This window comes from Eleginops maclovinus, chromosome 14, assembly GCF_036324505.1.
Source record: "Eleginops maclovinus isolate JMC-PN-2008 ecotype Puerto Natales chromosome 14, JC_Emac_rtc_rv5, whole genome shotgun sequence".
Lineage (NCBI taxonomy): Eukaryota > Metazoa > Chordata > Actinopteri > Perciformes > Eleginopidae > Eleginops > Eleginops maclovinus.
The window spans coordinates 2,573,489-2,588,097 of record NC_086362.1 but is presented as its reverse complement, the minus strand read 5'-3'; the positions used below and the strand labels follow the sequence as shown (position 1 = coordinate 2,588,097).

Below are 14,609 nucleotides of genomic sequence, written 5' to 3'. Positions count from 1 at the left end.
CACTTTGGACATAGTATTTATTTCAGTCTTAAAAGTTTATAACAACTTCTGGATAACATAACATGAAAAACAAAACAAAAAAAAGAAAAAAAATACATTTGTTTAAATCGCCCCCCCAGGTTGACATTATTAGAATTCATAAAAGCAGTTTTTAAAAAATAAAAATAACAATAAAATCACAGAAAAAAATCATCTCCCCTAAAACAGCTCTTGTAGACTTTCCGTACGCCAGGAGCGTGAACGCCTGGCGCAGAGGAAGCGTCACATCAGGGACTGAAACACCTGATAAATGTACAGACACTTGAACCTGTGTTTCCACAGCGCAGAGTGTGAACACTTTAACTGATTTGGGATACAAATTCAAGCCAGTGGAAGTGGATTTGAAGGTTTTTTGGGTGCGAAACAGGCCCCCCAAAATAACCTCAGGAGGCCCCTCTTTTTTACAAGTTAAGCCCAGCACCTGGAAATGTTAAAAAACACAAAACAAAAGTGGAGGTTTCCTAATCAAGGAGCCAAGATTTAATTAAAATCCTTTTTTTTTTTTTTTGCACAAATATTTGTTGCCCTAATCATTAGACTACCTAAAAAGCAAATCCCCTTTATTTTATCAATTCTACAATTTTAATACAAAAGCGATTGGCTTCGTTAATATCATACAAGACTGTCAGGGATAATCTGTCGGTGCTCAGTAGTTGGATCAGTTTTTCAGCCTGACATTTTGTTTGTGTTTGAAAACAGTGAACAATCTCCCCCACAGCCGAAATAAAGTTTATATACCTTTTAACCTCTTTTTCAAATATATATTTATTATATATAAAATACTGTTTCATTCATAAAAGCCTTACTTTGTACAAAAATCTGAGTGGATGTGTGTCAGTGAGTGTTGAATGTGTGTGTGTGATTGTGTGAGACAGCTGGTACCGATTCAGGACCCTAATACACTAAGAACAAAAAAGGTGTTTTACACAATATACACATTTTATTACTTACAAAAAAAAGAGAGGAAGAGGAAGAAGGTGTGATGTTAGAGGCGGGCTACAGCGGGGTTAGTACCACCAGACGTTTTAACGACAGAGAAATGACGCAGGAGGAGAGAGAGTGTGAGTGAACAGCTAGTAATAAAAAAGGCAGCCTCACTAAGGAAAGCTCATCGTCAGTGCATCTCTCATCTTGGATGTTCCGAAGTCAAAGTGCCGATTTGGTAACCTCCTCATCAACAAGGCCAAAAAAAAAGAAGAAAAAAAAGTGCACTTCTGTGTAGACAATGGTACAGTATCACATTTTTGTCGTCAAAAGTGGCTTTAAAAAGGTAAAGAGAAAGGAAAGAAGGGTTCTCACACATCCGTCGTGGCACCATTTAGTGGATCATTTCTGCTTGCTTTTTTTGAGGTACTTCTTAAGAGAAACAAAGAATAAAATGTAAGATTTTTACTTTTCTTTTTTTTTCAGCTGTGTTGCACAGTAGCACCATTGTTGAAGTTGTAAGGTTGTTTGTTTTTTTTCCCCCGGGAGACAAATGCACCATTGGAATTCCACCTTGTCGTCATGGCGTCGGTGTGACCACCACCCCCCACCCGCCGTCATCCAATCATCGTGTTATTGATTGTGCGTCCCCAGTTAAAGATGTGTTTTGTTGCCGTGTGCCGTTACGTTCTCTTCATGCAGACCACGCAGCGGCTGACACGTGTCCGGAGGTTACCCGCCTTCAGAGTCTCCGACTGGGGCTTCCTGTGAGGGCGAGGAGGGGGAAGATATGGTAAGAATATGGAGGTGTGTGTAATTATTTTAACACACATCATCATGTGTAACTTTTAGGCTCCTGTTAACAGTGAAGTGCAACTAGAAAAAAGTGTGAAATCATGACCATAATTTGTAGTTACAGTCTCCTGTGATGTAAAGGACACAGTGGAATGTAAAAAGTCAAATATGTAAATGCATTTAAATAACTTCAATAGTATGTGCTTTTATTTTGAAATTGATATTCAACCTTACTAGAGTTCTTCTACCTTTCCGTATGAGGGTTAAAAATTCATCGCCAGACACAAGAACGCAGTTTTATTTCATAATAATAAAGTTAATAAAACAACAATGAAAAATATGTGTGGATGTTTGGTGTGTTGGATGTGTTTGCGTACCTGAACATCTCAGAGGGTTCCACCGTGGCCAGCCAGAAGCTGTAGGAGTTCCCGTAGTAGTTGCAGGTTCCTCTCCCGTGGCACTCGATGAAGGGAGCGCTGCGGAACTCCTCCAGGCAGGATCCGGGGGAGGCCAGGGCCTGACCCGAACCCTCAGCACCAGCACTGGTGTGCTGGGGAGGCGAGGGGGAGGAGAGAGGGGGAGAGTTAGGCATGTAGGGGTATCCGTATATACAGTATATTTTGCACATTTCTGCATAATCATAAAGATTAACCATTGCATCTTCAGGAAAAAGTTCAACGTCCTACCATCATGAAGGAGTATCCTATCCACAGAGCTTCCCAGTTTCCCGGGCAGGTGGGAATCTGGATGGTCTGACTGTGCACTGCGATCACCATGGCTGGAGCTTCACACACTGAACACCTGCACACAGAGAGGTCAAATTAAAGCACCTCTCAGCTTCCCTTTACTCCCCTCTCTCCTACTCCTTTTCTCCTTCCCCTACCTGCTGATGAAAGGCTTGATGCCCTCCCCCTGGATAGGGGCCATGGAACTGGGCATGGGCTCGGGCGTGGACAGCCAGTAGGAGTAGTCGTTGCGGGAGGCGAAGTTGCAGACGTTGTTGATGTTGCAGAACATGAAGGGCATGGTGCTGAACCGGCGGAGACAGCTGCCGGCTGAGCCTGGGGAGGAGAAGAAGAAATATCAAATATAAGATGGATCAGGTTCTTCCTACACTCAGGAAGGGGTTAAATCATATTCAGCACATGCATTAAATACTTGCAGGATAGTTCCTTTTCTTGAGATTGTTTTTAAAGGCTGAATGCACTTATTGTAAGTCACTTTGCACAGAAGCCTTAAATGAAATGTAGGATGGTTGATGTGGTTTAATAAAGCAGAAATGCTTCGTACCGAGGTCCTGTCCGTGCGCCCGCTCGTTGCCCTGCACGTACAGCAGCGAGTATCCGTCGTAGATGGGGTTGGTTCCCTCGGGGCAGTAGGGCACTTCCGTTCCCTGGCTGTGGCGGGTGATGAGGAAGCCGTGGGCTGCAGACACTGATCCTGGAGGACCGGGGAGACCCTGAGGACCGTCAGAACCAGGGGGGCCGGGGTAACCACGCTGACCTGAGATCAGGGGATGTATTAGAGAGGGGAGCAGTGGTACAGGAGGTTCATTTTAAAAATGATTAACATTGTCAAACTTGACTCACCGGGGCTGCCGGCGGGACCATTGTCTCCCTTCCTGCCGTTGGGGCCGCTGAAACCAGGAGGCCCATCAGGCCCAGCAGTGCCAGGGTCACCAGGCTGACCTGAGAGCAGCGAGAGAGAGAGGAAATGAGATTTACTTTTTCAGTGGCTTTTGGTTAGATTTGACTCATTTCTATATGTTTCATGTCTGTATTTAGTACTGTATGTCATTATTGTTATGCAAATAAAGCTATTTGAATTGAATCGAGTGTTGTTATATAAAAAAAACAATGCAAAATAAACAAGTGAAAATGAACACAGTCTTAAAAATGCAAAGCCGATAAAAAAATCACAGAAAAAAAAAACTTGAAATAGTCCAAAAAGAAAAGAGTCCAGATTTACTCACCAGGAAGTCCCTCACGTCCAGGAGCACCAGGACCTCCTCGACTACCAGGCAGGCCCGAGGCACCGGGGGGTCCGCGCTCTCCCTTCACCACGATGGGAGTGGGAGATACACCGGGGTCACCGGGAGGACCTGAGAGTCATATGTTATTAAAGGAAAATCAGCTTGACAATTTATCAATTGTGTAAAATTTAACATAGTGTCAGTTCCACTTATGACTGTAGATGTGATCACCCACCGGTAGGTCCGACCTCTCCAGGATCCCCGGGAAGGCCGCTGCCGCCAGGAAGGCCAGAATCTCCCTTTGGTCCTGGAAGAAACACAAAGATATTAACTTTCGGTTATTCAACAAGACAAAAATAAAAATGGGCTTAAAAAGTGATGAATAACTTAGGGTAGTAAAACAAACAAAAACGGCGGAAAAAGTGGACTAACCAGGGAATCCGGGAACACCGGGCAGACCGATGTCTCCCTTCTGACCAGAGCCGCCAGAAAGACCAGCGGGACCCTGAAAAAAGAAAAAAAAAACACAGTTACATCCCAGCTCTTCACCCCCATCCCACCCCCAAGTGACCAGGATTAGAAAAATGATCTTACTGGGAATCCAGGAACGCCACTCTCTCCCTTCTGTCCTGCAAAGCCTGGCTGACCGGGAGCGCCGGCAATGCCCTTTTCTCCCTTAACGCCGCCGCTTCCTGGGGGCCCACGGGGACCCTGGGGCCCACTTTGACCTTCATATGAGGAAGAAATGAAAAAGTCAGATACAAAATGAAAGAAGTGACACAATAATCCACGAGGATCAGTTCAATTCCCATTTATCAAGTCAAAAGTGGGATTTTGGTTATTTGGAAACTGAACTGACCCTTTTTTCTTAATAAAATGCCGGCGACTCAGCCTCTATTAACTCTACAATGCTTAATAATTATACATCTTAACACAAAAATAATCTCATGTCAACTACAATTTCACTCAAGGAAAATTTGTTTCATAATCCAATTTTTCCAGTCAAATTTGTAAAAGAAAAGCAAAAACTAAAAACAAAACACAATTCTTCCACCTTAATAAAGACAGTAAACATCAGAATGAAACTCATTAGTAAAACAATTTGAGTAAACGTCTTTAATGTGTGTGTTTAGTGATTATGAGGAGTCTTGGGTGTCCAGCCTGTCCTGTAGGATGGAGAAATTGTTAACAAACACTTTTCCACTTATTCTCACACATTCTCCATATGTAAACCTTATTAAGACACACCATACAACATATGACACAGACAACATGTATCAACCCCTTGAGTCTAACCTGGAGGACCTAGGCTTCCCAGAATTCCCAGGTAAAACGGAGCCGGGTTGACGGCACAAAAAAAAGAAGAGGAGGTTTAGACAGAAGCAAGCCTCAGTACAGAAACAGTCACTCTGAACAAGATGTATTGCCTTTAAAAACACACAAGGCATTAACCAAGGTTTAATGCTGAAGATACTGACTCTATGCAGCTGTGGTTACTTTTTTAAAAAGCTGCAAAAATAAGGTAGCTCCCCTATCTCAACATTTGCTCCAAGCTAACGGCTAAATTAATGAATTACATGGGTCAACCTGGAGGTCATATGGAAGGAAATATAACTCAAATGAATCAGCTTTTCTTTTATAGTACTATCATGAAGTCAACAGTTATAATTTTGATAAAATGCCTGCAAAACTAGTGAGATTCCCATCATCCTCATCCTCTGTTTTATGCTAATTAGCGAATATAGCATGCTAACACGCTAAACTAGCACGGTGGACATGAAAAATTTTAAATCTTGTAATCAGTAATTATTTTTTAACTCATATGTAATGCCTGTGACCAAAGCAAACTATTTGGGGTGAATAATATTTCTGATCTGATATAATTTAATCAGCCGCAGCATGTTAACATTGTCATTGTTAGCATGTAGCCGTTAGCATGTAGCCTTGAGCATGATAAACTTTGGCTTAAATTACAGAGCTGCAAGCTGGATATATTTTCTACCAAGTGACCCCTCAGGAAGAACTGAGTTTGGGGAACTTAGATTTAGGAGATATTGCTGGTTGCTATACCTACACTTTAAGTGCCAGTATATTTAAATTAAAATAGTGCTTAACAACAACACATTTCAGTGAAATCCAACGAAACTACAATTATAGTATGTGACAGCAAACGTAAAATCATTGATTACATTTTTCAGGTGAGTTAGTGTAATCATGATGTGGTTTTGATATGCTTTACACATTCTGCATGTGAGAGTTGACAGATTGATTCATGCTAATTGTGCCAGGAAACTATGACTAAACCGACTACAGTGGATTATTGATCTTTAGCTACTATGATTTTCTTTTCTTAAACGAGGTGCTTACTTGTTAAAAGGTGCCTTTAACTAGCATCAGAGTGCATGGAAAGTGAAAGAAAAAGGTCATTAGAAGGAGAAACAAAGGTAAATGCAGTGATTTCCCAGCAGAAATGTGTTCCCTTTAGATCACAGAGTGGGTTAAAGTCAGATAGTGGTTCTGTTAAACGTGCAGCAGGCGTTTCAACTCCGTTCATCTGACCTGCGGGACCTGCAGCCGGGCGGATGTACGAGTCATCACACGAGGAGGTGGGGCCACAGGAAACACAGGGGTAAAACATATATGGCTTTTTTCACCCGGACACCCAGAAAAACACTGGAGTGTTTTCAAAAAGCCTAACACAGTGCTGGTGTGTGCACAGTGCTGACATTTTCTTGCCAAAATAATCAGTATTGTGAATAAAAGGACACAGAATATACATTTGAAGACTTAGAGTGTGTTTGAGTTTCTATAAATATGACTTTTAATCTGGTACAACAACTTTAACTACATTTTATATTTATTTAGTTATTTATTCATTTTTTTTCTCCAAAAAGAAATTGACTTTTTAAAATTATATTCATTTTTAACTAATATTTTTACTACTAAATGTTTAGTTTTTTGACTTATCTTTGCACTGTATGCTTGTATCTTCCTGAAGTGTGTGTCAGGGCGGTCCACTCTTTCCAGCAGTGTGTTAGGTGTATCCTTTAACTTTTATGTAAGTGTGTGTGTGTGTGTGTGTGGGTGTGTGGGTGTGTGGGTGTTGGGACAAACAGTGTCCATGCAGATGGCTGATTTGGTGGGACAAAAAACAGAAGACAGCAAAGCCTGAGTCAAACCCAAAAACTCAACTTTTTACCTAAAGTTATTGTAGTGGTATTTTGTAAGTGTTGAAAAATAATACTTTGAATGTTTCTTGAAGTCAATTAGCTTTGAGAGAATTGTCACAAGGGGAACTGTATCCCATTATGTACAATTAACAAACCCTATTGTTAACTTTAAGATGCAAGTAGAGTTTTTTGTTTGTCTCGGGCTCAGCTGTTTCACACCAACATTTCAATGATCCAACACGACCACAAACACTGGACACACACATAGTGGTTACAATGAACACACACACAAATGAACAGTACATCATGGCTGTGGAGAGATGGATGGATTACAGCTTCCCTCAAAGTGTGATCGGGGAAAACGGGACAAGGTGTGAGGAAGACATGAGGACGACGAATGAAATGGTGGATAAAACACAAAATAACTGGATGATGTTGAGACAACAAAGTGCCGTAAACACATGCTCATTTTGGGGGTCAAACCCCGGTGACAGACAGTGATCGGTGCGTGACGAACACCCCGACATTTCCTGGTGAAAATTGATTTTTATCATCCGTGCTCATTGTTGTTGACAGTGACTCGACAGGTGGTGCTCACACAGTGATAAAACGTCCCATGCAAATCAACCGATGTGGAGATGAAAGCATTCAGATTAAAAAGTGCAGTTGCTGACGCTTGCTGCCTGGTTTTCGTAACTGAACCGAATAAACTCAATTTAGAATATTTATCATTCATCAGTAATGCCTTTTCTGTAGTTATAATGTTTGTTTTGCTAGTTATGACTCTGAAAACCAGGCAGCAACTTCTGTTGGCTCATGTGGTGACAAATACTTATATCTGAATGCTTTACCTGCTCTTCCGGGAGGTCCTGGGGGTCCACTGAGTCCTTTGGGGCCCTGCAGAGCTAGACCTGGAGGCCCAGGAGGGCCACTGTTGCCTGAGTTACCAGGGATTCCAGGGAAACCAGCATCTCCCTTAGAGCCGGGGAAACCGGGACTACCAGATGGGCCGGGAAGACCGGAGTCTCCCTTTGAGCCTGAGAGGAAAATAAACAATTTTATGCTCAAATCACTAAATGATGTTATGTGAAATCTATCTATTTATCTATCTAATTTATCTATAATAATGCCGTCCATTCACCAGTAAAACACGGTGGGTGGTTACTCACCTGGCAGTCCTGGAAGTCCAGGAGCACCGGGTCCACCGTAACCAGGAAGACCTTGAGATGACAGGAAGCAGAAGTTAATTTACTCCAAAAATAATGACAGTTTAAGTTTGAAAGTTTTTAGGGAACAGGTCTTTAAAAGAGCTTGCAACAAACACCCCCAGGTATATGAATAGTTTAAGTTTAAAGTTGATTTTTTTTTCTAATTCACCTGGGTCTCCTTTGATTCCAGCCGGTCCGGGGATCCCGTCCCGACCCGCCTGACCCTTCTCTCCTGGCTGTCCTGGACCTCCTGGTCGACCAGACTCTCCTGGTCGACCAGGAGCTCCAGTGAGACCTGGACCACCGGGACCGCCATCGAGACCCTTAGGACCGGGAATCCCAGGAGAACCTGAGAGGAGACGGAGACAACGCACCGGTTAACGTAGCTCTGTTTCACCTCATCGACACAACTAGAAATATACATTCATTGTATTATATTCAAACTTCAGACGTACCTTGGAATCCTGGGAGTCCGGGGTCGCCTTTGGATCCTGGTCCTCCTGGTAATCCTGGGAGTCCTGGAGTTCCTAGAGTTCCTTTAAGTCCAGGATTCCCTGGGAACCCTGGCTGACCTGGTTCACCCTATTAGAACCATTTCAAAAAGGATTAATTTGACACCTAAAATGTTCTCCATAGGTAGGACATTGTTGTGGTTGAGTCCTGTACCTTGAGTCCAGCGGCTCCGGGGGGTCCGATTCCAGCAGAGCCAGGTTCACCTTTGGATCCAGGGAAACCAGGTCCTCCGGGGTTTCCTGGGGTTCCAGATCGACCTGGCTGACCTGACAGACCCTTCTGCCCTGACGGTCCTGTGGAACCATCAAAGTTTGACATTAGCATTTTTGAAAACATCTTTCAGAAGTCCCTTTCTTCCTTCCAACCCACCTGGGAATCCCATTTCTCCCATGCTGCCCTTTGCTCCAGGACCTCCAGGACCACCGGGGCCTCCTGGGATGCCGGAATCACCTTTGGGACCTGCACAGTGGAACAGTCTGTTAGGAAGGTCCTTGCATGAGTGTATCTATGTATGTGTGTGTGTGTGTGTGTGTGTGTGTGTGTGTGTGTGTGTGTGTGTGTGTGTGTGTGTGTGTGTGTGTGTGTGTGTGTGTGTGTTTGTTGGGAGGTAAACACGTACCTGGTGGTCCGGGGAGTCCAGGGCGACCATCTGATCCTGGCAGACCGGGATCACCTGAGGCACCGGGGAAACCTTTCTGACCTGAAAGACCTGTTGCACCTGTAGAACACAAACACAGATATAAGGATTGTTCAATACAGTGGTGCAGGAATGAGTCTTAAACCCAGGAATGAGTTAGCATGTTATCATCTTTGGGCTCCCTTGTCTAGTCAAGGTGTTTTTTTTTTGCCGTACCTGATAGTCCAGGTTCTCCTTTGTCTCCCTTTATAGTCAATCGGGGAGAGCTATCTCCTGGGGGTCCCATGACGCCGGAGTCTCCTCTGTCTCCTTTACCACCGGGACCGCCGGGGGAACCGTCTCTGCCGGGGAATCCTGGTTCACCTGGAGGAGGACGGAGAATCGGAGAAGTTTAGCGAGCATCGGGGAGAGTTTTATTCTCTTTATTCTATTGAATAAACTGCAGTTTCTTTTTTGAACAACAGAATTTATGATGACTCGTTCCTTTAATGTAAAATATGCTTTGTTCCTGTAAAGCTTTATTTATAAATGTTAAAAAATCAATATAACTTCTGTCAGTGTACAGTGTTTTAAATACTGAGTTCTTGAGGGCTGTATGAAAGAGTATTGAGTGAACACCTTTAAATCCGGGGCCGCCGGGCCCTCCGGGGCCTCCAGGTCCTCCAGAGGGTCCTGGAGTTCCCATGGAGCCCATGTCTCCTTTCTGACCTGCAGTCAGTCACAGAGAGAGGTTAGAGCAGAAAATAAACAAATAAAGTCTTAAAAGATTCAGTTACAGTCATACTATCAACAGCTAGTCAGGAAGATACATTCTCAGCTAGATAATCGAATTGTTGTCCAACCTTAAATAGCCTTGAGAGCCTGTCTATATCAAAAGATCAAAGAAAATGTCATTTTTCCGGCTGTTTTTAGTCCCTCAAACATGGGTCTCTCCTGCTTTTCTCTCTCATATGATATTAACCTGATATTTGTAGGATTAGGATTGAAAAAACAAGACTTTGAGAGACTTGAAAGGCGTTGAAGTTTGGATTAAACAACAATGAAAGATAAGCACTACAATAGATACATGATGTTAGCATCAGATGTTACCTGGCAGTCCAGGCTGGCCGTCACGTCCCGGTCCTCCAGGAGGTCCTGCAGTTCCGGCTGGTCCTGGGGATCCTGGGAAACCGTTACCCCCTCTCTCTCCTGGCAGACCAGGGATGTCCAGACCTGGGGGCCCGGGGTCTCCCTTCACTCCGTTTGATCCCGGGAATCCTGTAATCACGACATGAAGGTTTAATCGTCAGGAAACAGGACTCAAGGATTTAGCTGAGAGATGATTCAGCTTTATGTCTCTCACCTGGTGGTCCCATTGGGCCGGGGGGTCCGGGGGGGCCTGGCTGTCCCAGAGAGCCAATGGAGGGGGATCCAGGGGGGCCACGAGCTCCAGGTATTCCGGGTGTACCGGGCTCACCTGGAAAAAAGACAGGGGAGAACGTCAGCTTGGTGCACATTTAGAGAGGCAACATGAGACGAGATGAAAGCTTTAAACTACAAAGTACCTTTAGATCCAGGACCGCCGTCAAATCCAGATCGTCCAGGGGAACCGGGGCCGCCAGGGAAGCCAGAGTCTCCCTTTGGTCCGGGGAATCCTTTAGATCCAGGGACTCCAGGTAGACCGGGGGGGCCGGGGAGTCCAAAGCCAGGCTCACCCTGTCACACACACACACACACACACACACACACACACACACACACACACACACACACACACACACACACACACACACACACACACACACACACACACACACACACACACACACACACACACACAGGTGTTTATTTTCTCATTGGTATTAATCCATCACTTCATCCATCAATCTAACTTACTATCAATCAACATACCTTGGATCCAGGGAATCCAGGCTGGCCGGGGAGTCCATCCACTCCGGGTCTTCCTGGTCCTGCTGGAGGTCCGTTCTGGCCGGGGATACCTGGGAATCCTGGAGGGGGAAAAGGGGATTGTGAGGATTTTTACTTTCTATAAGCTGCCGGGTATCTAATAGAAGTATTTAGTTAAATGATATATTCAAGAAAAAGTACAGAACTACAGTAAATAAACTTCATAGGTGTCCTTACCTTTAACTCCTGGGGGTCCTGGGAGTCCGATGCCAGGAAGTCCGGGGTCACCCTTGATTCCCGGTGATCCAGGGAAACCATTCTGTCCGGGTTGTCCAGGGGAACCTGTAGATCAAACAACAGACACATGTATGCATGCATTTGTTTACAGTTTTGGGGGTTCTTTATGCACTTTGTGTTCCTTTTCTGTAGGAAAATTACTATTTTGATTTGATTGATGTCTTTTTCTAGGCAGTGTTTAGAGGCTTGGCTTGGGAACCAGATGTTCACTGTATACAAAGTATTTCTTCTTCTTTTTCTGTAAAATAATTGTTGTGTACCTGGTGAGCCGGACAGTCCTGGAGAGCCGTCCAGTCCTCGTGTTCCTTGTAATCCTTTCTCCGCCACGGCTAGACCGGGTTCACCTTTAGCACCTGCGAGGGGAGATGAAGCGAAGAGAGGAGGTCCGTGAGGCGACTCTAAAGGATACGCTCTTAATACAAAAAGTACATTTAAAATTGAACTTGTTTTCTTACCGGGGCCACCGGGACCTCCAGATCTTCCTGAGACGCCCTGGACACCTTTCTCTCCTTTAGAACCCTGAGGTCCGTAGCCCTGAGCGCCAGGAGGACCTCTGTCCCCTGGGGTACCAGAGGGACCTATATCACCGGGGGTGCCTCGTTCTCCTTTCACTAGCAGGGAACCCTGTCGAACACAGATAAGGTGAACAACCATCCACGGATTTTTATTATCATCATTAATATGAAAACATTTTCAGCCGCCTACCGGAGTTCCTTTGGCTCCCGGAACGCCGGGCTGTCCATCGCGACCGGGTCGACCGTCCAGACCGGGAAGACCGGGCGTGCCAGGGAAACCGGTGTCACCTTTTTCTCCCCTCACACCGTTCACTGTGACGGCATCTCCGGGGTCACCCTTCTGTCCGGGGAAACCTGGAGCGCCCTGAGGACCGGAGGGACCCTGAGAAGAGAAAGAGACTAATTTTATTTTGTGAAACCTAGAGGAGACCGATTGTAGTCCATGGAAGATAAAGGACTACAATTCCCACAGCACCACCCTAGAGTGGTGTTGTTTAAGAAAAAGTTACTAACAGCGGGTCCACTGGAGCCTGGAGTTCCTGGGTATCCACTGTCTCCTTTTGCACCTGGACCGCCGGGAATTCCTGAGGAGGAGAGGGAAGGGATTAACAACACAGTACATTAAACCTATTTAGATACAAAGAGTTCTACATAAAGCAATGCGAAGAAAGGGAAGAGGTGTTACCGGGGAATCCGGGGCTTCCGGCAGGTCCTGGGGGTCCTTGGATGCCAGTGGTACCAGCGATGCAGTTCACACAGGTCTGGCCCTTCTCACCTGAAACAGCAACAGCAGTATGTTATAGCGTGTGGATCAAACATTATGCTTAATGTGCCATTAAATACACAAACACCAGCTTCTCTCACCTTTCTGGCCAGACTCTCCGGGGTAACCTGTTTCTCCCTGGACGCCGGGGCGCCCGGGCTCTCCAGCCACGCAGTTCTGTTGTGGTGACGAGAAACCTGGAGGTCCAGGGGGCCCTGGTAATCCCTGGAGCCCGTTGGATCCTGATCGTCCTGGGGGTCCCGGCAGAGAAAGCCCTGGAACGCCAGCGTCTCCCTTCTGACCTCTCTCTCCTGGGAAACCTGGAGCTCCAGGGTTGCCTCCACCACCAACAGCTGGGATTCCTGGGGCTCCTGGAGGGCCTGATAAACCTGGGGAGGACAGGAGGGCACAGTTAAAATCAAATCAATATTTAAACGTCTTATATCATCTCAGTTATTGCGTTAGATTGCCTGTATGCAGTTAAAAAGTACAATATTTGCCTCTGAAATGCAGTGGAGTAGAAGTATAAAGCAATATGAAACACTAAAGGAAGTACAAGCACCTTAAAATTGTAGAGTACAGTAAATGTAGGTTACTTTGTAATTATTTTCATAAGCTTTTTAGCGTAACATTAGCTGCTTAACCAGCTTGCTACTTAAACAAATAGCCATACTAGCTTGTTAGCATCACATTAGCTTCTAAATGAACCTGCTAGTTTGAACAAAAGTAAAAAAGTCCAACAATCTAACACATTTCTAAACACCTTAATCGCTGAGTGACCATGTATTGGAATAACAATCATAAAGTTGAAGAAAAAAAACATTAACCAGCAACCTAAGAAATATCCATACTAGATTGTTAGCATAACATTAGCTTATTAGCTAGCCTTCATCTTCAAATATAGCCATAGAAGCTTACAGCTCAGTAGTTTATCCAACAAGTCAGCCTGCAACTCTTACACGGAAAACAACAACATGGTCATGAATAATTAAGATGTTGTTCACATTTAAATATTTACATTTTTACAATATAGTCAATTAGACAACTGTCTTGGTATTAAGTTTAGCAAATTAGCAATAATATAGCATCAATATCCATTCTTTCGCTGCAGTTTTAAGGGTTTTTAGAACAACATTTATACACATATTATAATACATTTGAATGGCTTGTGTTTCTGAAAGTCTGTTTACCTGCTGGTCCTCTCTCTCCTTTGTATCCAGGTGATCCGGGGTAACCGGACTCACCTTTAGGGCCAACCTGCCCCCCTGTTGCCCCGCCGATCACCTGGTGAGACGAATAACACCTTTAGAAAAAAAGCATGAACTCTCACAAGACTCCTTTTTTTATTCATTAAAAAGGTACTTATTGACCTAGTTTATTAGTAAATAATTTGAATAAAGTAGAAGAAATCAAATGGAGTTAAGTTGAGACAGAGGGCCTTCATTTAACACCAAAAGTAAAACAATTTGACTATTATTCTGAATTTTAAATGACTAAGTTACTTTTGGATCAACATAAGAGACACCAGAGTCATAATATATATATATATATATGAAATATATGTTTATTTATAATAAATATATATATATTTATTATAAATAAACATATATTTCTTTAGTAAATAATATAAATGACAAGAAAAGCTGTAGAGAAATGTATATGTCTCTATCCAGGGGTCAGAAATGTGTATTGCACCAATAAGCCACTTATGATCTATTTGTTCAGAAAGACCTGCAGAATCTTTTAAAGTTGATCTTGAATTAAGATTATTTTGTTTAATGGAAGAACACATACCACGCCTGGTGGGCCTGGGTATCCACGATCACCTTTGAAGCCCTAAAACAAAAGAAAGAAGGGGACATTGTTCAAACAATCAATGACATCCACTT

At 43.9% G+C, this 14,609-nt stretch overlaps 1 protein-coding gene across 2 annotated transcripts in view; it reads right to left on the bottom strand.

Moving 5' to 3' along the window:
- col4a5 (collagen, type IV, alpha 5 (Alport syndrome)) overlaps positions 1-14,609 on the bottom strand; it is a 38,504-nt gene continuing 23,895 nt past the window's right edge. Inside the window, exons 18-50 of one of the 2 annotated variants that reach the window (XM_063900683.1) lie at positions 14,515-14,556; positions 13,911-14,004; positions 12,822-13,109; positions 12,643-12,732; positions 12,471-12,541; positions 12,148-12,339; positions 11,898-12,066; positions 11,703-11,795; positions 11,383-11,487; positions 11,149-11,246; positions 10,803-10,953; positions 10,601-10,714; positions 10,348-10,515; positions 9,877-9,966; positions 9,475-9,621; positions 9,241-9,339; positions 8,991-9,080; positions 8,775-8,914; positions 8,564-8,690; positions 8,410-8,457; positions 8,278-8,355; positions 8,070-8,120; positions 7,752-7,937; positions 4,325-4,458; positions 4,163-4,235; positions 3,966-4,037; positions 3,731-3,859; positions 3,348-3,446; positions 3,049-3,261; positions 2,642-2,819; positions 2,445-2,559; positions 2,136-2,308; positions 1-1,728 (exon numbers count right to left, since the gene is read on the bottom strand). In XM_063900683.1, the coding sequence (XP_063756753.1) occupies positions 1,647-1,728; positions 2,136-2,308; positions 2,445-2,559; positions 2,642-2,819; positions 3,049-3,261; positions 3,348-3,446; positions 3,731-3,859; positions 3,966-4,037; positions 4,163-4,235; positions 4,325-4,458; positions 7,752-7,937; positions 8,070-8,120; positions 8,278-8,355; positions 8,410-8,457; positions 8,564-8,690; positions 8,775-8,914; positions 8,991-9,080; positions 9,241-9,339; positions 9,475-9,621; positions 9,877-9,966; positions 10,348-10,515; positions 10,601-10,714; positions 10,803-10,953; positions 11,149-11,246; positions 11,383-11,487; positions 11,703-11,795; positions 11,898-12,066; positions 12,148-12,339; positions 12,471-12,541; positions 12,643-12,732; positions 12,822-13,109; positions 13,911-14,004; positions 14,515-14,556 (3,999 nt within the window). In that variant the 3' untranslated portion in view covers positions 1-1,646. Of the gene's footprint in view, positions 1,729-2,135; positions 2,309-2,444; positions 2,560-2,641; positions 2,820-3,048; positions 3,262-3,347; positions 3,447-3,730; positions 3,860-3,965; positions 4,038-4,162; positions 4,236-4,324; positions 4,459-7,751; positions 7,938-8,069; positions 8,121-8,277; positions 8,458-8,563; positions 8,691-8,774; positions 8,915-8,990; positions 9,081-9,240; positions 9,340-9,474; positions 9,622-9,876; positions 9,967-10,347; positions 10,516-10,600; positions 10,715-10,802; positions 10,954-11,148; positions 11,247-11,382; positions 11,488-11,702; positions 11,796-11,897; positions 12,067-12,147; positions 12,340-12,470; positions 12,542-12,642; positions 12,733-12,821; positions 13,110-13,910; positions 14,005-14,514; positions 14,557-14,609 lie in introns of both variants that reach the window. The other variant, XM_063900682.1, reaches the window with a different exon arrangement.